The following is a 24,136-nucleotide window of genomic DNA, read 5'->3' on the forward strand; positions in this document are numbered from 1 at the left end:
GCCAAGGAATGTTGAAGGTTATATGAAGGCTGCAGTGTGAATTTACATCTCCCCCAGTATGACAAAAATGTACTTCCTACGGTTGACTCTGAATGTAAACTACCTTGGACTATCTGAGATGGCTAACTCATTTATTATCCTGATCTATGGCCACCCAAGATACTTTGCAGCAACTGGAAATAAGGTTCTGGCACTTCACATCCTGCATCATCATGGTGTGCCTCAGACTGAGTATCATTAACATCACTACAGATGATTATTGAGTTTCATGATGGCTAACAAATGTCATTGCGCAAGGAGAGCACAGCAAGTCTCAATTATCTTTGACCAAAGATTTGTTCGCAGCATCACTTAATGTGTTGAAGATTGATACTTTCTTCCCAAGATAAATCTAATTAACACTGTTGTTGTGGTGAAGGATTCACCTTCACTTGTAAAGCCATGTGCTTGCCACCTTAGCTGATGGGCAATCACACCCTCTTACCCTTTATTGATAGTGCATTAATAGTCATGCTATCACAATAAAGATCTGTTAGGAACAATGTTTGCTCAGTCACATCTGATAAAACCGTTCACTTCAAGAACAGAGTAAACAAAGATTAACAAAAACTTGATAGATGTAGTGATAATGTCAAAATTATTGTAATATTCATCGAGCCTGAACTGAAAAAAGATGAAGATTTCACCTCAGTAGATGTAGAAATATAGGTAAAAAGGAAAGAAATAGAAACATAGCAAAAAAGCATAGCACTAGCGGATTAACAGATTTAAGACATATATAAGAGTCTAGCAAGTCAATGTCTACAAACCTAATTATTGATATAGCGGTTATTGTGATAAAAAATTATCAGTATATTTATCAATGCCAATATTTAAGTATTCATTTCATCATATGGGATAAAAAGTAATCATATCACACATTACGTGCGCTATAACGAATACAGAATGACATAACATAACACAATTCAAAGTGTAGCTTTCAATTGTCACTTGAGGGGTGGTACTAGAGCTTACCTTATAAGGTTTGCCATTCACAAGAGCACTGAGAGTAGAACGGGGTATCTTGCCAGAACGGGTTTTTGGTAACTGCTTCACGAACACTGCTTTTCTGAATGCTGCCACCGGACCAATATGTTCTCTGACGAGTGTAACAATTTCTTCAGTGAGTATTTCCTCTTCTTTATTCACACCTGTAAATATTATCAAACAGTGTATTATGTTTTTGAGTACTCAGCAAATATTGAGATACTTTTGGGCATATTTACAACCCGGTGTGCGTCTCGTTTGCACCAGGCAACGTGATATGTGCATGAGGCAAAACTTAAGTGAGATTTATGAAGCCATACAAAGCCACTTTGCATGGCCTTCAGTGGCTCCATAAAACTGGAGTACAGCAACACAGCACAAATCACTGTGTTGCCTTACTTTGCCATGGGAAGCCGTTCCATTGGCACTGTGTGGATGTTCCCTCACAACTAAGAACACAAAAGGACCCATGGGTCTATAGAATTGGAAGAATGCTAATTGGGTGTCCCTATGAAAGGACCGTTTCCCTCACCTACTTGAAGGTGGCATGCTTCATCATAGGGTAACCTCCTCGCACTATGAACCTAGTCATAGTGCGGGCTACAATTCACTCTCTGAGAGGGAGGAGCTCAGGGATGTTTTGTTTGTCTGAAAGAGGTATACTAAACACCTTAAGTGAAATGGGTATGGTGAAGGACTCTAAACAAGAATAAATGTGAGTTAAAACTAGTTCAGGGGAACACAATTGGTTATATTCGGGCGTCCCCAGACCAGGATTAAAATGAGACTATAACAGGAGTGGATTAAACCTGTCATATAGTGCAATATAGGTCATATGTTGACATGTTTCTGCCTTAGTACCCTCATAAGAGGTGTGGCGGCCTTCTTCAGGACCTTGCGAGTGTTACTACAAGATGTGTGTACGAAAAATGCAAAAACACAAGAAAATTGTTGAATACAGAACCAGTGGTTGGAGTGGTACACCCCTCTGTCAGGAATCCACTGGTCAGAATTGCCTGAGAGAGACAACATGTTTGAAATATCAAACATACATTATGTGTGGTAAAACATAGTTATCATTCCAAATTATTCTAATTCACAGCAAGTTCCTGGAACCAATGATAGTTAGCACTACCTTCTGGGTGACCAATATATCAAATAAGGCTAAGCGTAATTAATTGAGATGTACCAGCTTACCTGCAAAATTCAGGCAACCTACTCATGCCATTGAGTCCTACAAATTTAAGAGGACAAGTGCAAATCAAAAACCTGGGCGACAAAAGACTCATTTTCAAACCATATATCATGAAGTTTGTTTCATGCTCAAAAGCACAGAGTGATAAGAGATACTCCGAGACGTAGTAGAGCCTGAACTATGCATGTTAACAAAGCAAGCGATATCCTAAGTTAGTTGGTTCCGGTGGTGGGGCACCAAATGTCATAAGTAAAAATATGCATCATGTGTTTTAAGTGTGGAATATTTCTTTGTTAACTGTTGTGGCCTTTGACATATAGCGGTGTAGTATTTATATCATAAGAGCTGTTTGTCTCATGAGCTCACAACCAAGAAGAGGGAAGCTAGAAACACGGTATATAGCGCCCTTGGCCGATGCCCATTTTCAACTGTACATAAAAGTTAAATACTTTAAAAGCATTCTATCCAGCGTCTGCATAGTGAGGCTCGGTGGAGCCGACCGTGTACACCAATTAATGGTAAGTTACAGCCCCGGTGCTTGGATGAAGACCTGCCAATGGACATGGACTTTAAAACCCCAAATTGCTTGTCAGATTGGGTGATACAGGAGGATAGGTTACACACCCCCATTTCATGTAGCCAGCAGGGAACAGTACCTCTATGAAGCCCCCATCTCTCCCACATACCTGATTAACCCGATTGCGCCGCAGAAGGTGGTGACTCGTGGCACAGAGCCGAAACAATTATATTGTTTTCCGGAGTAGCACGTACAGTGCGTCCCGTAACAACCTAAATTTATGTCCTAGTAGTTTAAAATGTGGCGATGACGACATGCAAGGTCAAGACCTGAATAATGGAACACAAGAGCACCATTAGGTGCAATAAACAAGCTACGAAACTGATTGTACACTTCTCGGAAAAGGGTCATCAGGCCGACGATCTAACATGGACTGTACTAGACAAGCCCAACCTTCCTCAGTCTATCCCGAATATCACCCAGGCAGTGGCAAACAAGGTCTTAACGATGTCATCCCCTGGGCTTCACTGTTCCAGACTTAAGCCAGCTTATTGTCTCCTCGAACACGTAAGACCTTTGGCAGGTACTTTCCATTCATTAAAGCAACATGAAAGTAAGATAGCTCCTTACGAAATATGTAGACATACTGCGAAGCGTTGCCTCTGTTCCAATTATTTATCTTTCACAGTTTAGATCTATCTTGCTGTCATACCCTTTTTATTAAGAAAACTATTGTTTTCCTCACTGACGGGTGTTCTTGATATCTCAATGTATACACGTTGGACTATTGTTTTTTAAAAAATAACTAGAACCCCAGTATTTTGCAATTACTTTCTAGCTCTCTATCGAGCCATATAAGTGATAAGAGTGACGGGAGCCTCTCTAACTTTCTTTAACATCCACAACTAGGTGTTCATCCAAGAACTACAATTCCATCAATTTGTATTTCTTATTCCAAGCTACACATTTTACCCGGAAGAGAAGGGCGGGGCTTGTTATGGAACGCCCTATAATTGCTACTCTGGAAAGCAATATAATAAGTTTGGCCATATGCCGCGAGTCACCACCTTCAACGTCGTAATCTGTGCCACCTGACATTGAGTTAATGTATGAATATATGTATGTATTTTACACTTATAAAGCATGCTGTAACCCTACGGGCATCCTGGCGCTGAGACACAGTAAAAATAAGGTAAAAAGCAGCTGCAGTGACTAAACCGGTCGGCTGGTTACACTCTGGGAAAGTCTTTACTTTCTTTTGGAACAACAGCGGATCCTGTATGTGCCTCAATTCCGGGGTGGGGGGGACTATTTCATAAGCGGGCAGCTGCTACGCCGAACGCTCGGCCTCCCATTGTAGATCTCTTAATCCTCAGGATGATTGCCAAATTTGCTGCCGACAAACGCAGGCTACGTGCAGGTACGTACCATCCAAACCTAGCCTGAAGCGGTTTGGGTCCAAGTCCGTGAAGGGGTTTAAAGGCAATACATAAGGATTTGAACAATATCCTTTGTCTCACCGGGAGCCAATGCAGCTCAGCTAAAGCCTGAGATGTAGAAGCAGTTATGTGGGAGCGATGGGAGCTTCATAAAGGTTTTGCTTCCCACTGGCTACATGGTATGCTGGCGTATACCCTGTCCAACTGTGCCACATTCAGTGATAAATAATTTGGGGCTTTAAAGTCGTCTCTATAGGCAGGGCTGCATCCAAGCACCAAGGCTATAATTCACCATGCATAAGTGTACCGCGGTCAGGTCCTTCGGGCCCGACTACACAGACACCGGATAGACTGTCTTTCACTTTACTTTACAGTTGAGAATGGGCATAGGCCAAGGGCGCTATATACCGCGTTTCCTGCTTCCCTCTTCTTGGCTGTGAGCCAAACCGTTTTTAAGATATAAATGCTACACCGCTATATGTCAAAGGCCACAACAGTTAACAAGGCATTATTCCACACATACAGCACATGATGCATATTTTTACTTATGACATTTGGTACGCCACCATCGGAACCATATTGCTTGCTTTGTTAACATGCATCAGTTCAGGCTCTACTACCATCCCAGAGTATCTCTCTACATTCTGTGCTTTTGAACATGAAACACACTTCATGATATATGGTTTGCAAATGAGTCTTTTTTCTCTTGAGTTTTCGATTTGCACTTGCCTCTTAAATTTGTAGAACTAGATGCCACCTTCCGTTTTGGGCCAAGGTAAAGTTGGGGTAGGTTGCCTGACTTTTGCAGGTAAGCTGGTACATGTCAATTAATTATACTTAGCCTTGCTTGATATATTGGTTCCCAGAAAGCAACGCTAAGTCCAGGAACCTGTTGTGAACTAGAGTCTATTGGAATGAATACTATGTTTTAACACACATAATGCATGTTTGATATTTGAAACATGTTGTGTCTTTCAAGCAATTCCGGCCAGTGTATCACTGACCGAGTGGTGTACCACTTCAACTACTGGTTCTGTATTCAACAATTTTAGTTTGTTTTCACGTTTTTGTTACACACATCTTGTAGTAACACTCAAGAGGTCCTGAAGAAGGCCTCCACACCTCTTATGAGAGTACTAAGGCTGAAACATGTTGACTTATGACCTACACTGCACTCTATGACAAGGTTAATCCCTTCCTGTGGTAGTCTGATTTTAATCCTGGTCTGGGGACGCCCGAATAAAACCAATTTCATATCCCTGAACTAGTTTTAGCTCACATTTATTCTTGTTTAGCATCACTCACGACACCCATTTCACTTAACCCCATCGCCGCGGGGCTAATTCTCCCGCGGCGCAGGGGGAAGGGGCCGCACGCGGCGCCGCAGTGCTGATGACAAGCTCGGCTCGTCATGCAGCACAGTGGCGCTGTGCTGATGACGAGCTGAGCTCGTCATGGCCACGCCCGCTGAATGGAACGCACATCACAGTGGGGTAATTATCCCCGCGTGGGCGTTCCGCGGAGGTTATGACGAGCTCAGCTCGTCATCAGCACAGCGCCACCGTGCTGCATGACGAGCTGAGCTCGTCATCAGCACGGAAGAGGTTAAGGTATTTAGTATACCTCTTTCAGACAAACAAAACATCCCTGATCTTCTCCCTCTCAGACAGGGAGTTGTAGCCCGCACTATGACTAGTGGGAGAAGTTTACCCTATGATGAAGCATGCCCCCTTTGGGTGGGTGTGGGAAACATTCCTTTAAAAGGGACACCCGATTAGCATTCTTCCAATTCTATCAACCAAGGGTTTCTTTTGTGTTCTTTGTTGTTATATCAGGAGATACTTCCTGCTGGTCTCTAAACCTCCTCTGGTCCTCTTTGTGTGTTGTTCCCAAGCAACTCCCATGGATTTCAATGCATTTCCGATTTACCAGAATTGGTAAACCTCGGAATGTGACAAAAAGATAAAACTTCCCAGAAGAGGCGTAACAAGGAGAAATACCTTCATCTCTATTTCTCCTTGTTACTTTCTTTGTCTTGTATGGTAGTAGACGTGAAACCCTGCCCTCAGTGCCCCAACCGTGGTAATATATGGAGCATTAGTAATGATTTCTGATCATGATCAAACACGGATCATGCATGTATGCAATGACCAAGGCCTGTGTCACATTGTTCTAGACCGGGAGGGGTGCACAATGCACTACACTCACAGTGGTCAGGGCTACCTTCCTCATCAGGAATTGAGTACCATTAGCCTAGTGGCAGCAGCATACTGTTTTTAGAGTGAGCAATCATGTAATATGGCCAGGCCTCAAGACTTTTATAATGGGAGTGGGACCTATTGGACCAGTCAGACGTTCCACTACTGTGTGCTCGGTTAACCTTGGCCTACATCAGGGAAGATGTAGAGACAGCGCATGCATGTGTGAATGCACCACAATGATATATGTGTGAGCCTGTGAGATCTATAGCACATGGAGACAGTATGTGCCAGCACATAGAGAGCTACCTGAGTGTTTACGGTGCTGTGCTACGGATGCATAGGTGCCTGTGAGAGGTACACAGCAGGATGGTCTGTAGGTTCCCTGTTGTAAGGGCCTCTTGGAGGAACATGAGGAGCACCCAAGACAGATTGGTGGATTGCTGCTTTTGTGAGAGCTGGGAAGGACCCACACACACTGATGGAAGGAAGCGCTAGATTCTTCAGTACAGTTCATTTGGCTCACTGTTGAAAGGAGCCTGGACACATCACAGTAGGGAGATGGAGCTAATTAGAGAGTCATATAGAGTAGGGCAGGAATCCTTTCTAACCTTTTGATACACATATCCCAGAGACTGACATCTAAATGTGATCCTTTAGTCACTCCATAGCCTGTGTTTGGGGCTATCAAGTATGGAGACACTCCTGCAGTTCTAGGAGGTTCTTTGGAGGAAGAGCGCAATAGGGAAATGGACACTTCAAAGTGGGCAAGCCTCAGAACTCAAACATCAAAGACAGAGACACTAAATCACATTTATATCTGGAAATGGATTATGAATAGGTGAGCTTGTGACTGCCAAATTGTCAAACTGAACTCATACATCAACCTGGGGAAGCTCTGCATGAGTTCTGCTGGTTGTGACCAGGACTGGGGATTGAGGTTCTGCCAGTCTCTCATACTGGGTGAGGAGACATCACCAAGGAGAATCAAAAACACTCGCCTAGAGCACCAGGTTCTGCCTGACCCAAGACTAGAGTACCCTGTGAGGAGAAGATTGGCTAGAGGGATCATCCAGCGGGGTTCCTGTTGAGTAGATCCCAGGAGCTAAATGTACGATTATGGTCCATCCGGTCAACAGCACCAATCAGGTCGGGGGATGGCGGAGTACCACGCCTCCGCGTAGTCACCTGAATTTCTCACCCCACCCTCACTGATGGCGGGCCGTTTCTTCAGCGTGTTGGTCTCAGAGCAAGCTGGATCATGCTGCTGAAAATGGAGGAAGCGTTTTATGAAGATTTATGGCAAGTCAGAGGTCGGCGGCTGCGGGGGATAATGCAGCGGTAGAAAAGGGTGACTCATTCGGAGCTCGGAGTTTCGAAGGTGCGGAGGCGGTAGCGTGTACCTGACCCTCAATTCTCTCTCTCCTGCATCCCCTGTGATCTGATAACGCCGGGAGAACGGCTAGAGAAACGGCACCAGGTGAGAGAGGAGGGGAAGGGAGAGTAAGGAACGATTCAAACGATCCTAGAGGCAGAGGCAGCAGCCACTGTGGATGAGTTCTGATGTGATTTGTTGTGGCTGAAGCTGTAGCTGAAGTACCGGCGGTGGGAAAGGAGAGAGGAAAGAGTTGTAAGGGAACAGCGGCTGGATTTGGGCGGCTGTTGGCTTGAGTACTGGCAGGGGCAGAGGCAGTCGTGCTTGTCTGTGTACAACAGTTTGGCTACAGATTCAGACTGCTGCGAAACCTGTAAGCCTGGCTAGAAGAGGCACTATGGCATTGTGGAAGTATTAGGATTTGGACTTTAAATACGGAATCCGCAAATGCAATCCCCCAATCAATCTGGAGGTAGTGCAGGGATACAGAAAAATATGGGGAAACTACTGAATGCCAGGATTAAAGCCAGGGCGCGTCGACTACAGGCAAAAGAAGCCAGCGAGGCAGCTAAGAAGAAAGATAAGGACAAGCACTCCACTGAGAGCTCAGATGGGCAAGAATCACCATCTGTAGAGCCCCTGAATCAGACCAGTTTTAATGTAAATATATCACAATATAGCTCAAATGGAGAAGAACGTGCTCAGTAATGAAAAAAAAGAGAATCTCGCTGTTTTAAAGGACCCTAAAGAGCCTAAAGAACCAAAGCAGTTCCCTCTATTTGCTAAGCGACCTATTGTGCAGTCTATTGGGCAAGCCAGCAGCAGCAGCCCTCCTAAAAAATCATCTCCTGGGGGAGATACAGGGATTTCTCAACCAGTGACCATTCTATCATCTGAAATGCCTGAAAAGACGGATACACCTGATTCAGTGTCACCTGACTCTGGGGCAAATGGTCCAGCAATCGGTATACCATCGCTGGGATCAATACTTTATCAAAAACATGCATTATTACAACTGACTATCCCGAAGGATTCTGATCTTTGTCCTGGTCCCGCACAACAAGACAATCAATCTAAGGATGTCGCCGCCGTCAGTAACCCCGTTAAAAGTAAATCCCCTTTGAGTGAAATGCAAAAACAAATGCATTTACAGAAGGAGGCCTCCTAATTCCAACATCTATTAATGCTAGCATTCATGACCAGTCATCCTATATTGTGGACCCCTTCAGCCCTATTCTTAGCCTAAATTCTGAGTCAGGTAATGATGTACAGATGACGGTGAAGGATATGCTGAATTTATTTTTGGATGAAGTTCGTGAGCTAAAAAAGTTTCAGAGAACTGAGCTAGCCTCTATACATCAGCGTCTGGAGAAGATTGAGGATGTAATCTCAAGTTTTCCACTGAGATTCCAAGAAGTCGAGTCACGAATCTCAACCTTGGAGGACCAGATGATAGAGGTCAGACAAGAGGCTAAGGTTGTAAATAAGAGTAAACGCGCTCTCGAAACAAAACAGGATGAATTGAAAAATTATACGCGACGATCTAATCTTAGAATAGTTTGAGTTCCAGAAGGTCAAGAGGGCTCAAATACAGTTCAATGGGCGACTTCACTTATAAAACAAAAAGTAATTCCAGAACATGAGGGGGATTTGACCATTACTCGGGCACATCGAGTACCAGCTCACCCCTTCCCGAACTCTAGACTACCACGTACTATCCTTCTAAATTTAGCAGATTGTCGTATAAAAGAGACTATATTGTCTAAGGTGATTCAGCAAAGGCAGTTTCCAATTAACGAGACAACCAAGTGTCGATTTTTTTCTGACATGACAGCCGAAGCAGCGCGCAGGAGGAAGGAATTTGTGAAAATGCTTCAACTCTTTAAGGCGAACGGTACCCAGGCCACGATCGCTCAACAATCGAAATTGAAAGTACTGGTAAAAGGCAAATTCCATATGCTGTCGGACTTGGACGAGGCACATGAACTATTAAAAGAGATTTCACAAGGTCATTAGGGGTGAATGGATAAGATAAACGTAGATTGACTTAATGTACTTGAGTTCTAAATATTGGAATGGTCACTTTAGGGATTGCGTCTAAACTGATTAAAGGTTCTTTGGGAAGTAATAAAGGAATATTGGTGGATGGGTTGAGTTTGTACACCGAATGAAGTATTGATTATAGATACGGTGGGGGGTGGGGTGAGGAATCAGGACGCTAGGGGTGTAAGAACAGGACACCCAGGATGTTATGGGGTAGGGGTGTGTGGCCAGCGTGGGGGAGGAAGGCAAGGCCGCAACATGGGGGTAGGGTCACAGGGGTTGGCGTACCTGGGGGTTGAAAGAAAAGAAAAAATGAAGTCCTTTATATTGTCCGCATGTTGTAGGGTTTTTTATCAAGGAAGGATTGATTCATTGTATCAAGAGAAGGAGTTTTAAAAAAAATATGGTCTATACTTAAATGTCGAGAAAGAAGCAACAGAAAATAGTTTCATTCAATGTTAATGGGTTAAATAATAAAAAGAAAATGCGAGCAATAGAGGTGTGGATCAAGACAGAGAATCCAGCCGTAGTCTTGTTACAAGAAACTCACATTCCATCTTCAAAATTGTCTGAATTTTCGATGTTCAGGGCGTGGGCATCATATCGAGGTTTTTCCTCATTTTCGGAAGCTCAGAGAGGGACAGCTATTTTTCTAAATAAAAATATCCATGCACAGATAATTAATTCAGAGAGTGATAATTTAGGGCGCTGGTGTTGGGTTAAGTGTATAATCAAACACCGGAAAAGACCCATTACTTTTTTAAGTCTCCATGCGCCAGTTGAAGACAATAGTATATGAAAAGATGTTTCAATCCATGTTGATTGTGTTAGGGGATGTAATTATTGGAGGGTACTTCAATATTCTCACTGACCCAATAATGGATTCTACCACACAGACGAGAAAACATCTTAAACCAAAGTCACTAAAAGTCCTTCAAAATTACAAAGTAACACTTGATCTTCACGATCCATGGCGCTCAACAATTTGTTTAAAAAGGAATTTACATGTTGGTCAGGTAGATTTAAATCACATCAAGGACGTGGGAGGTCGTAACCCGCCTCTAACGTCCCACAGCCTTATTTTTAACCGCTGACGGTGGCCCAGGTATTAAAGTTTATTCACCTTCGGGTACTGGGACCTCCGCCAAGCCGTTTTAAATTCACATTCAAAGCACCCCTCACCGCACACACAGTGACATACCTGCTCCGCTGCAATCAGGCGTCGTAGCACACCCGGGACACGCTAGGTGTCACTGGGTGGGCCCGATGATGAAGCATGCCACCAACTAGGTTGGTGGGTGAGGGCTTCATGAGCACACCTACTAGGTGTCACTATCCCTTGACAAAACAAGACTGAGTCACTTAGATTTTAATACTAAATCTTGTTTAACCTCCCTCAAACTTTAGCTAGTCTCCTTTTGATTAAAGTCTATATAAATTGGGGATACGGACTAGCTAGCTGGTCCTCTCTCTCCCTCTTGATACACGATCAGATTTAAATCTTCGTCACGTATAGATTTTTTCCTGGCCTCAAGGAAACTCCAATTTAATCAGCAGAGATTTCTGAATAATGGGTTCTCGGATCATGCCATGCTGGCAATAGAGTTTTGTTTAGAAAATGGAGTAAGAAGCCCTAAACGATGGGTTTTTAATAAGCAGTATTTAAATGAGGAAGTCTGGGTTAAGGACATGAAGATAGAGATTGGAGAGTTTATCTTGCGAAATCGTGAGTCTGCCCCAATAAACATGGTTTGGGATTGTTTAAAGACTTTTATTTGCGGTATTATTATTGGCAAGGATGCAGCTAATTTGAATGCAGCAAGAATTAAGAAAAACAGATTAGAGCAAAAAGTTCAGGCACTAAGCTATATAAGGCTGCAGAATCCATCCAGTATCAATCAACATCAGTTCCAGGCCAAACGTGAACTTAGTGCTCATTATTATGCCCAAAGTGAAGAGATTTTTCATCAACAATGCCAGAAAATTTATGAAGAAAGTAACTTCACAGGTAGATTTTTAGCCTGGCAAGCCAGGGAACAAGCTGCTGCCAGTTTTATTAAGGCATTAAAATGCCCGTCTACTTATATAGACATAGAAGATCCGGTTAAACTTGGCAATATTATGCTTAATCACTATAGCTCTATTTACAGTCAGCATCAAATTGTAGATAATCAAAGGCTTGTAATGTTTCCATATGATCATAGAGTGCCCATGCTTTCTAAAGTTGAACAACAAACCATGGCTAGTCCATTCTCCATGGAAGAACTGGAAACCGTCATCAATGATCTACCGAATGGCAAGGCCTGCGGCCCAGACGGGTTCCCCGCAGAATTTTTAAAGCTCTTTTTCTCTGCCCTTTCCGATCTTTTTCTTGCATTATGAAACTCCATGTTAGAAGGATGGGTAGTACCGGATTCGGCAAGGGTGCCCTCTCTCACCAGTTCTTTTTGCTTTTTTTATTGAGTCTTTGGCAGTAGCACTAAGGAACTGTGCTGAAATTCCCCCCCGATTCCATCAATGGATAAAGTGAAACTCTACGCAGATGACATCATGCTGATTATTAATCCTAAATTAAGAACCCAAGTTAAGATATTTCAGCTTTTTGAGGAGTTTGAAGCTCTGGGGGGGTACCGGATCAATAAAAAGAAAACAGAAATTATACTTTGCGGGGGTAAAGACTTGGAAGTGCATCCCGATTTATGTGCCTGTTTAAATACTAAGCCTAAGAGATATCTTGGAGGTTTTTTTTCGGCATTAATTAAAGATTTGTATATTCTGAATTTTGATCCCCTTCTTCGGAAAGTTCAAGCATTGTTCCTACGGTTGAATCCTTTACCTTTAACCATTCTGGGCCGCGTAGCATTGATTAAAATGTCGGTGCTTCCGTTATTTAATTTCTTGTTTTCCTCTATTTCATGTTTTTTACCAGGCTCATTCTTTACTTAGGTCGAATCTATGTTTTCGGCCTTTATTTGGGTAAAAAAGACTTCTCGTATTGCATTAAGTACCCTATATGAGGAATTGTAATAGGGAGGGCTTGCCCTCCCAAATCTTAGGGACTACTATAACGCATACTTTGCTCAGTACTTAGCAATATTTAAGAACCAAACTCATGGTAAGGTATTATACATCAATTTCTTTATTGATTTAATGTGTAAAGAAGCTCAAATTCCGGCCCCCTTACATGTGATCAAATCCCCAAAACTAGTTCGTTATAAGACTTTATTATGGTTTTTAAAGAAACGCCAGGCTTTATTTAGAAGATATTCGATTCCTGACAATAATGTCATTACGCCACTGTCAAGTATTTTCCCGCTGATTCAGGGATCACAAGGAGCAGATCTAGCTGGTTATTGGACTGCTGCAGGATTTCTCAAAGTGTCAGACTTCTTGAGATATGGGGCTTGGATTACTTTGGTGGAAATGTCACAATTAATCTCTAATAATTTTATATTGATAGGGTCATACAATTCTCTCTATAAATTTTTCGCACAATTAGACAATACTCAGCTGAGTCACCCTAATCAATTGATTAATGAACTTTTAAGTTTTGATGGTGATAAAAAGCCTGGGTACTGGAAGCGTTATCTTGCCCAGACCAGGAGGACCGATTTAAGTCAGAAAGCCATCAAAAAGTGGCAGGACCTGGAGAATCATGGAATGTCATCAAATACTTGGTCAGTCATTAATAGATTTAATTTTTCTACATTGCATGGGGCTAACTGGCGGAGAATGCTATTCTTCAGTGAATGGTTACTGTATCGTACACCTGTTTCTATTTCAAAAATGTATTCTAATCATTCAGCACACTGTTTTAGGTGTTCTGACTATTCACCCACTAATTGGTCACACGTTATGGTATACTGCGTTAAAATTGTGAAATTTTGGGAAGAAATTTTTATTTATTGTCAAACCGAATGTAATATCACAATAACAGTCAATGAGAAATTAATTTTATACGGTTTTGACCCTGATCTTTTGCTATCTGATCAGGTTGCTAAATTACTATATATTGCTATGGCAGTTGCTAGATCTCTTCTTTTACAGCGATGGTGTACAGAACAAATTCCATCCATGTATGAGTGGTTACAAAAGATGAGACGTGTTAAAGTTAGTGAACAGATTTATGCACTACGGGCAGAGGGGATTAAAAGATTTGTTAAGATTTGGGGGACATTATTTGATTCGACCTGAGATTAATTATTTATGGTCTTTTTTTTTTTTTAAGAGAAAAGAAGGGAAGAGAAGGAAAGGAAGGAGAAGGAAAAAAAGAAAAATTATTATTTTTTTGTTGTTTTTGTTTTTGTTTTTTCTGTTATGTTTATGCTAGAATATTTGGTGCATAAAACCTTGTTCTTTGTGGTTTATTTTGCGTGGATCGCATATTGCTAATAAACTTGGATGATGTTAAAGGACTTGTTTTTAAAAAAACAGCACCAATCATGCTTTCTACCCATGTTCATTGAACATTTTTAAGAAGACAGAAGACGTTCTTTCAATAGTAAAGTCCTCTTATTAGATACCAGGAACGGCCCCAGGAGCTCACCAAGTTCCTCTGCAACCGTGTCGTGGTCTTTCTCTCAACTGCTCAACCCCATCATTTCCGATCGAGAGTTCAGAGCACTAACATGGCAACCGTCTCCAGGTGACCATACAATACTAGAATATAACATATCTCCCTTTCTTTAACAAAACAAACATTTCCAATAACTATAAATAAAATACATTTACATTACTCTGGTTATAGGGCATAGTAATAAACCCCTCTATGAATCCTGATCAAATTTACACACACAAGAAATCCTTGTGTCACACTGTGTTTTGTCTCAATCTCTCGATCAACCTTTTCTCACACCTGATTTGTCCGTCACACTTATTCTGTTCATTATGATCTTACTTCCTTCTCTTCCGCATCCGAACATTTCGCCACTCTTCTAGCATTCCACCACTTGCCGTCCGCCAACAACAACCGATTATACAGTACCTTCACTACCCTTCTTTGCTCTGACAATTTGGAAGAACCCTTCATCACCACATTACCTGAACACACTCTCACCAACATGTCCTCTATGAATCTCTTCTTCTTTTTAAGCACCTTGTCAATATGCTTCTGTGTATACTGAGATTGGTAATTCCCCACTTTCTCACATAACACTTCCTCCTGAATCTTTTTGCTCCTGTACCTCACCATCCATGCAGGAATAATCACAGTACAAGGTAATCTTCCTTTCAACAAACAGAAGGTGTCTCCCCCGTCATGGTGTCCTGTAATTCCAGGGTAGTCCTGAAAGTCCACATTTCTTTTACCTGTTTCTTCCAACAGATGTTATTAGATACGGCTAGTGCACACTTTCTCCCAACACTAGGTTGAAGCACTCAATGAAACCAGTGCCCCTTGGATGATACACAGGAGTCCTACTATACTTAATGCACCATTTTTGAGAAAACCCTGAAATTCAAGTGAAACAAACTGTGCACCATTGCTTGTCAGTATTTCTGTAAGACACCCCTCTCTGCAGCAAACATCTTCGCAAAATGACATCACATTTACCCCTCACTCATGAATGCCACCTCTGGCCATTTTGAATCATATTCCATTATCACCACAGAAAATCTATACCCAAACAATCAAAGGGCCCACAAATGTCCAACCCATCCTTCTCCCAGGCACCCTGGGGCCACTCCACCGGGCTAATGGTAGTATCCTGTACAGAATTACATTTGTCACTGCACATACATGAAACACAATCTCTCACATATCTCTCAATCTGTCTGTCCATTTCTGGCCACCAGAAATCCATCCTGATTTTCCTTTTCATGGCAGATGTTCCTCCATGCCCTTCATGCATTATCCCTATTAGTCTGTTCCGCAACACCTTTACCAACACAGGTTCTCCCTTTACTGCATCCTTCGATTCATTTTCTTCTACTGCCCAACACACTAAAGAAATGTCTGCCACTATCCAATCATCTTCCTCCTCACATACTCAACTGTCCAAAGGCATTCCAGACATGCAGTCTGCATTTATGTTTCTTATATCTGGAGCATACTTCACTGAAAAATTGTATTCCTGCAAGCAAAATAACCACTTTGCAATATGTGGTGTAGCCTTTGCTTCAAGAGCAGTGGAGAATAAATCAACCAAAGGTTTGTGATCTGTACGCAATTCAAACCTAGTGCACCATATATACATTCGGAAATGTTTCACCAACCATCAACATGCTAGGGCTTGCTTTTCTAGAACAGAATAAGATCTCACTGTGCCTCTTAGGGTCCTCGAGGTAAATGCCACAACACTTTCCTTTCTTTGGTGCTCTTGCATTAAAATTGCATCCAGACCATAGCTACTAGAATCGGTAACAGTTGTGATTTTGTCAGCTGGATCAAAAGGTTTAAGTGTCACTGCCATCGCAATCTCTTTTTTATGGTGTCAAATGCCTTTTGACACGTGTACATTAACCCTGTTTTCATTATATCACGCAAAACATGTACCCTGTTGGCAAAATGATGCACAAATTTGGCATATTATTCTGCCCACCCCAGGAATGAACTGAGTTGCTCTTTGTCCTAAATTATGTTTCAGCTTGACCCTACTGAATGTTAAAGTATGTCCTAAATATACAACTTCAGTCTGACCAAACGTACATTTTCCCAATCCTATTGTAACATCAACTTTCTCTAAACCTGTTAGCACTTCATTCAGTAGTTTATTGTGTTCAATCATGTCTTTAGCCCACACTAAGACATTGTCTTGAAATACTAGCACATTCTTCATGTCCCACACAATACTCTGCATTTCTATCTGAAATACCACAGATGCTGATAACAGACCAAATGGCATGCAGACAAATTGAAAAGCACCCTCATGTGTAATAAACCAAGTTAAATGTTTCGACTTCTCATGTAGTTTTTCCTGGTGTTAAGCATTAGGCAGATCCAGAGTGGTAAAATATCTACCCCTAGATAGTCCCAACAGCATCTCATTAATTCGGAGAAGGGGATGGCGATCCACCAATACTCATTTATTAAGATCTCTCAAGTCCACACACATGCGGATACTGCCATTGAGTTTCACCGAGATAATGATGGGACTAAGCCATTCAGAAGCTTCAATTGGCTCAATGAAACCCTTATCACAAAACCTTTGTAATTCCTTCTTGAGAGCATCCCTCATTGTTAATGGTACATTTCGACTTCATGTACTACTGGCTTAGCATCATGTTTAAGTATAATTCTGTGATGAATTCTTTTAAACAAGATAACTTCCCACAAAATATTGTAGGAAACTGGCTAACCCACTCACATTCACCTTGAGTTATCAAAACTTGCTGTGGATGGTTGGGGTTTAAAATTATACTCAGTGCCCGTTGTTCTTTCCAACTTAAAAGCGACTTCCCCTTCTCAACTACATACACCTTACCCACTGAATGTCTCCCTTTGAACTTTAAATCTGTCATGAAATATCCAATCCCTGGTACCTTGTTCCCACAGTAACCTTCTGGTTCAACATCTTTGGAAACTAGTACAGGACTATTCAGCATTTCCCAAATTGGTTTGTCAATAACTGTGAAAGGCAAACATGAATCTGCCCAAAACTGTATTTGAATAACATTCACTATAACATTAAATTTCAGCGGATGGTAATTCTCACCGGACACAACTGACATAGTGCATGAATGATGATTCATGCCATCATTAACCATTAATACTTCTATTTCTTCCTCTTCAGAACGGTCTGATTTTCCTGTCTGAGAATCCATATCCATGGTTCTTATTAAATTCAGAGTTTTTTTCTCTTCTTAACTCACCCATTTTACACATTCTAGCAAAGTGTCCCATTTTGTTGTACTTAAAACATTTGCATGCCACTGCTGGACCACTTCTTGCTCCAGCTGTATGCCTCTCACTATCACACCTAAGACACAGTTTTATTTTAAACAAGTATTGTTTTGCTTTGATATCTCCAGTGTGCTTCTGATTACGAGTCTGATTCGTAACTGTTCCAATTTCATACACTTTTTCTGTGCACCTCCCTCCAATTCCTTCACATAACTTGAAGTATTCTCCATGTGTTTGGCCACTTGTTTTATCCAATGTGGGGGCCTTTAAGTCAAGTAATTTTTCTTGGATATTGAGATTGGTCAATCTGTTAATCATCTGATCACTTATGATCTCATCTCAGAGATCCGTAAATTTGCATGTTACAGCTAATCTACTTAATGTGGTGAAATATTGGGTGATTGACTCCCCAGATACCTGCGTACGTGAAAATAATTTGTGTCTCTCCACTACAATACTAAATATTTTGCCCTAGTTCTCTTTCAGTGCTAATAAAGCATCTTCATACACATCTGTTCATCACCCGATCCATCAGTTTCCCTATTCACTGGTGTGGGAAATGTTTTTAATACTTTACTACCCTCAAAACCCAAATAGTTTTTCAAAATGGCCAACTTCCTTTTTGCAACATATTCATCATCCCCCCCCACCCCCCGCAATCGCTTCAATATAGGTCAGAAATGACTCTTTCCAATCATCCCAATCCATGAAAGGTGATCCTTGTTCCTGTAAAAACAGTGTGGGGGAGGAATATTTTGCATAGCCATTCCTAAGGGTCTCTTTGGTAATACAAGTACCACCTCTTTCTGCAAAACCTAGCTTAAATATTCCCCACCCACCCAAATTCCACACTGTAGAGAAGTTGATTGTGAGTACTTGCAGCAGTGTCTTGAGACATTGTCAAAAAATGACCTTTATAGTTTTTAAAAGCAGTCCTCCCCAAACCTTACTTGTGGGTAATTGTTAAATCTTGCACTGGTGGTGCCAGTATGAAGGAATCTGTTGCGTGGGCACAGATATGCTTCATTAGTCAGCCGGTATGTAGAATCAAGTGCGCAGGCTTCGCTGATACAAAGAAATCAGCTGTGCCAGCAGCAATTTGTCGATGATATAGCTATGCCGCACTTCCTCAAAATGGCAGTACATCGATGTGATGGCGTCACATCCCCACAATGCACCGGTGCTTCCATGTACCACGACAGCAGAAATCAGAAAGCACAATAGGTTTTTCATGTGGCGGTGTTGGGTCCAGCATCCACACCGGCAGGACTGGCATGGATTGTGGTACTGGAGTTGGAACGGACATAAGCTGTGGAATTGGGCTGAAATCCTCTGGGAGGTCGAGGCACAGACGGCGTCAAGCATGGATCCTCTTGCGGTAATCTGACTGGAGACCTCCTCAGATTCAAGGGGCACCCCAAAGGGTAACAGAAGACTGCCCCATGGCCTACTTAAAGGCTTCCACCTGTTTCCGTGTCACCAATGACATTGGGAATTAGGGACACATCAGGATGAGTTGGGCAATGGGTCCCTTGGTAGTAGTCAGTAACTAAGAGGCTCCTTGGGGTCCATGTGACTTCTTAGAATGAGAGTAGCAGGACATAGTAGAGTCGCTTTTCAACTATGTATGCTTCTTCTTTGACTTCGACATAACTGAAGATCTGGAGCTGGAGGGTAACCTGTCGTGAAAATGACCTTGAGAGCAGAAACGCGACTGCACTCTATACTTTGATCAACAACAGTTTTTCTTCACTTTCTTGCAATGTTCTGAGACATAGAGTTTGGTTCCATGTTCCCAAGTCACCCTCGTATTCTACCTGGAGCTGTCTTCCTAAGACTTGGAGAAGTGAAAGGATCAGAGACATGGTGAGGGTCAGTCCCAGACGTTTGTGTCTGATAGTTATTACCAGATCTGAAACCTGTTGTTTTAGCACAACATGTCCTTGCACACTATAGAAATGTGAAATACAGTAAGAAAAAGTAAGGGGGACAAGATCTGGATCCATGTCGGAAGACACAAAATGAAAGGAACTGATGTCAGTGTGAAGGGGAGATAATAATATGTGGCTCTGGTTTAATTTCTGGGGTGGGATGGGGTCACGTGCAGATGCACAACTCCATCTACTGGCAGGTGCGACACTAGCTGAGAACATTCTCTGGTCCAGTCTGGTACCCGGTTGTACTCACAAAGTAAGGAATCTGCAGATAGCAGTATCAATCAGAAGAAAACTTGCAGGACTCAGCATCATCACCTCTCACATCAACTGTTCTGAGTTTTGGGAACGTCAAAGTGCCTGGTCTCAGAATGGCACACGTTAGAGAGGCTCCCTAGGTCGGAGGGATAAATCCAACATTATCAGCAGAGAAAATTGCACAATTGCTCACTCAAGGTGACAGGACTATCTTTTCTACTCAGTGACAAACTTGGAGGACAGATTAGGTGCATTGGAATGCCTCCGATCAGTAAGTAAACGGCTAAGTGGTGATTGGACTGGATGCAGACCGTGTGCTGCCTTGCGTGGCTCATTTTCCCAAAAACTCTGATGGACACCCCGAGCTACCTGCGTAGGGATAATTGAAAAAGAGCACTGTGAGGGTTGAGCCTATGAGGGGGTATATAACTTTGGCAGGGCCTGTAGGGATCACGTGCCCGTAGTGCCTGGATAAGTGTGGTACAGCTTGCACTATTTTGATTGTGTTGTAAGGAAAGGTATGGTTGTACAAGAGGTGGCTAAATGTCAGTGCTGAGCAAGACAATTGGTGATGCTGCAGAGAGTGCTGCTGGAGCATGGGGGAAGATCTGTGATTCCCTTGCGCTTCACTAGGATGTGTAGTAGAGTGACTGACATCCTCGGCTGGGCGGCACAGCTTGTTGCTTCAGCTGAGAGACTGCATTTAACTGCTGGACACCTGCGGAGGGATGCCAAGAACTCTGTTGCTCTGACTATTGGGTGCAGGAGATGCAAACCAGCATGGCATAAATACATTGACTGGTATTGCATGGCCGATTTTCCGCACATGGCCAGCCGCTGATTTGTTTGGTATAAGGTAGTGGCCCTAGCCAGATATTCAACACTGGAAGTTTATAGCAGTTGACAATAAGACTGCTTTGATCACAAAGGACTTATGAATGCACGATAGCGAGGATATGCCGCTACGGCGGTACTTTGTCCAGTTGCTGTGCCTTGATGTGCTAGGAGTGTCTACTGGCTCTGAGTCTGGCGGAGGAGGTGAACGCAACATTCTGGGGTGCTCAAATTTGAATTGGCAATATCAACCTCCACATTCATAATGGTGGTGGCTCAGCGACACTGGATCTACTATGCAAAATATAGTGATAGGTTTGGTTGTAATGTTCGGTGTTTTTGTACACGCTATGCACATGTATACTACTAAATGCCAATTAAAAGCAATTAAGATCAAAACAACAAAAATCCAATCAGTAGATCATAAGATGTTTATTTTAAATGATAAATGCATAAGCAGTGCTTTTCAACGTATAGGTGGTAGCAAATGCAATAGTAAAACCATGTCTCAAAGTCCAGAGGGTCTAAGGGACACTCTCATTCAATACTTTCTTGCGGTCACGTATGCACCGAGTCTGTACCTCATTAAGGACCGATAGAAAAGTAATTACCAATGAATAGGTACCTGAACCTATGGCACAAATCACAAGCACAGGAGGTGCCCACGGAGTTTCCACTCCCCAAAACTGGTACCCTGAGTGAGGATCAGCGGTCTGCATGGAATGCAGTACAGCTTACATAGGCCACCCAGGTATAATGCCACACAAGACCTCTTCTGATGGGGCCGCGAGGTTGGGTCGGGACTAGGCATTGATCCGACGATGCTCCACACAGGAAGACGGCGAGGGGAACTGATGGGCTGCAGCCTCTGCGAATTACGTGACTCCAAACGGAAGGCGGGTCTTCTTGTGAGACACACACAGCACATTCAGCCCAGCGGCAGCGGATCGCTGGTTCATGCAGACCACCATCTGTAGTCGGGTAGGGAATGCAAACAATGCAGGTCTTAGTGAATTACGGGGGTTTAACCGGCGGCAGCGCCGTAACCCCCAAACACGAAGATCGGTGCTCCCACTGAACGGAGGGCTAGTACCATGCAGAACAGCCTCTGCAGTAGTGTAAGCTAGAAGCTGATGATGAGGTCTTTGAAGTCCCTGAGACCTGTGGGAGAACAGGGGGCAAGCCACCAAGTTCTTGAAGTCACTCTGGTTGTTAGTCCATTGTCCTTTGGCAGGACATAGGTCAGCAGGGCAGCTCAAGAAAGCAGGGAAGTGGTTCTTCAGAACAGTAAGGTACACCAAAGTAGCAATCCTTCAGGACAGCAGCCTTTACTCCAGCAAAGTTCTTTCCAGGTCCAGTAGAGTACTGCTTTGATAGAGCCAGAGCCCTGGTACTTATACCCCAAAGTACCTTTGATGTAGGGGTTGACGTCAAAGGAACTTTCTGAACTGCACAAGCAATCCTTTCAACTCAGCCCAGGCTCCAGACTACCAATAGGTCGTAAATAAGCCCTTTGTGTGATGGCAGGACACAACCTATTCAAATGTAAGAGTGAACCACCTCTCCCTCTGCCTACCAAGGAAGACTATCAGTATGAGATGATTGCAGATGTATCCTGTCACACCCAGACCGTCCTGTGTTGTGGCTGTCTGGAGAGTATGCACAAAGAGTAGCTGTCACCCAGCCCTGATGTACATGGAAGGCAGGTAGCAGGCACACTGCGAAAAGTTAAGAGAGGAGAAATGTCCACTTACTAAAAGTGCCATCTCTACAATGGTGATGCCAAATCCAATATTACCACTAAAGAGGATTTATCACCACCATTCCAAAGGTATTAAACATGAAGGAGCCTCCTTTCCAATCAGGAATTACTGTGTAAAAGGCACTTTAAGGAATCTCCAATGTTAGGAGTATGACCCAAAGCCAGCAATGAAAAATCAAATTTAGCTGTTTGTCGCTGCGAGAACATGTGAAACTTAAAAGTGCATGGCCTGCCTTTTACTTACACAGCACTCTGCCCTTCGGGTCACCTAAGGTCTACATTATCAATCAAATAATCAATCATTTGTAGAGCGCACTACTCACCTGTGAGGGTCTCAAGTCGCTGAAGGAGAGGGGGAAGTGGGGGGGGGGGGGCTACTACTGCTCGAACAACCAGGTCTTGAGAAGTCTCCTGAAGGTCAGCAGGTCCTGGGTTTGCCGCAGGTGGATGGGTAGAGTGTTCCTTGGCATGGCGGCTAGGTGGGAGAAGGATCTGCTGCCAGTGGTCATTCAGTGGATGCGTGGAATGGTGGCGAGGGCAAGGTCAGTGGAGCGAAGCTGGCAGTTGGGAATTGTTAGAACTGGGGGTCTCTAGTTGGCAGGGGTAGGTACCACTGTCCAACAGTCATTCAGCATAGGGCTGACTCAGCCAGCCTCCTGGGGAATCCCCAGCCCCTGTCACTCTCAAACCAGACAGTCAATACACAAACAAGCCAAGGCACACAGAAGGGTCAGACAAGAGAACAGCAACTTTCTAAAAGTGCTCTTCTCAAACACAGGATTTTATAAACAACCTTTCCTAAAAGATGTGTTATTAAATTCTGAGTTCAGGGATACTAGACTCTTATGTCCTATCTTGTTCCTATGGGAGGAAATGCTGGTAGCCACTGTAGCCAACATCCCCCATGTCAACCTATGGAGCAAGATAGCCTTACAATAGTGAAAAACGAAAATGGCTGTAATTCACTACCAGAGCATGTCACCTGCACCAGTACATGCTCTACCTTTCACATACACTGCACCCTGCCCAGGGGGGTACCTTGGGCCTTCCATAGGGGTGACCAATGTGCACAAAAAGGGAAGGGTTAGGCCTGGTCAGTGGGGACACTGACCAGGAGGACATGGCAGTTCACAGACTGCACACAGGCACTGCGGTGGCAGGCCTGAGACACCATTTTAGGGCTACTTATGTGGGTGGCCCAATCAGTGCTGCAGGCCCACTAGTAGCATTTGTCATCACCAGCCCTGGCACACTCAGTGCACTTTACTAGGGACTTCTAGGTAATACAAATATGGCAATCATGGATAACCAATTACAATACAATTTACACAGAGAGCATATGCACTTTAGCACTGATCAGCAGTGGTAAAGTGCGCAGAGTCCTATTGCCAACAGCCACGGGTCAGAAAAAATAATGGAGGAAGAAGCAAAAGGTTTGAGGATGACCCTGCAAGAAGGGCCAGTTCCAACACAACCCCCTTCCAGCCTAAAGCCAGGGTACACCAAACGATACCTCGATGGGATTCCCTGCTTAAGGGGATAGAACACGGAAACTGGCCCACACAGCAGGGCAGTCCTGTTCTACGCCGTCCTAAACCCAGTTCAATCACTCTATCCATACTCTCAGGGTCCACCATGCCAATGTGGAACCCTTCTCCTCACCTGTGGACACCACCTGTGCAGTACCTAAACTTAACTTGCTCACAGGTGTGTCC

At 43.2% G+C, this 24,136-nt stretch overlaps 1 protein-coding gene across 2 annotated transcripts in view; it reads right to left on the reverse strand.

Annotated features, from left to right (window-relative positions):
- The window catches only part of ACSS3 (acyl-CoA synthetase short chain family member 3), a 1,350,383-nt gene that overhangs the window by 73,480 nt on the left and 1,252,767 nt on the right, over positions 1 to 24,136 (reverse strand). For both annotated transcript variants that reach the window (XM_078674232.1, XM_078674231.1), the window contains one exon: positions 1,015 to 1,190. In XM_078674232.1, the coding sequence (XP_078530358.1) occupies positions 1,015 to 1,190 (176 nt within the window). The remainder of the gene's footprint in view (positions 1 to 1,014; positions 1,191 to 24,136) is intronic.

The sequence above is a fragment of the Lissotriton helveticus genome, chromosome 1_1 (assembly GCF_964261635.1).
Source record: "Lissotriton helveticus chromosome 1_1, aLisHel1.1, whole genome shotgun sequence".
NCBI lineage: Eukaryota > Metazoa > Chordata > Amphibia > Caudata > Salamandridae > Lissotriton > Lissotriton helveticus.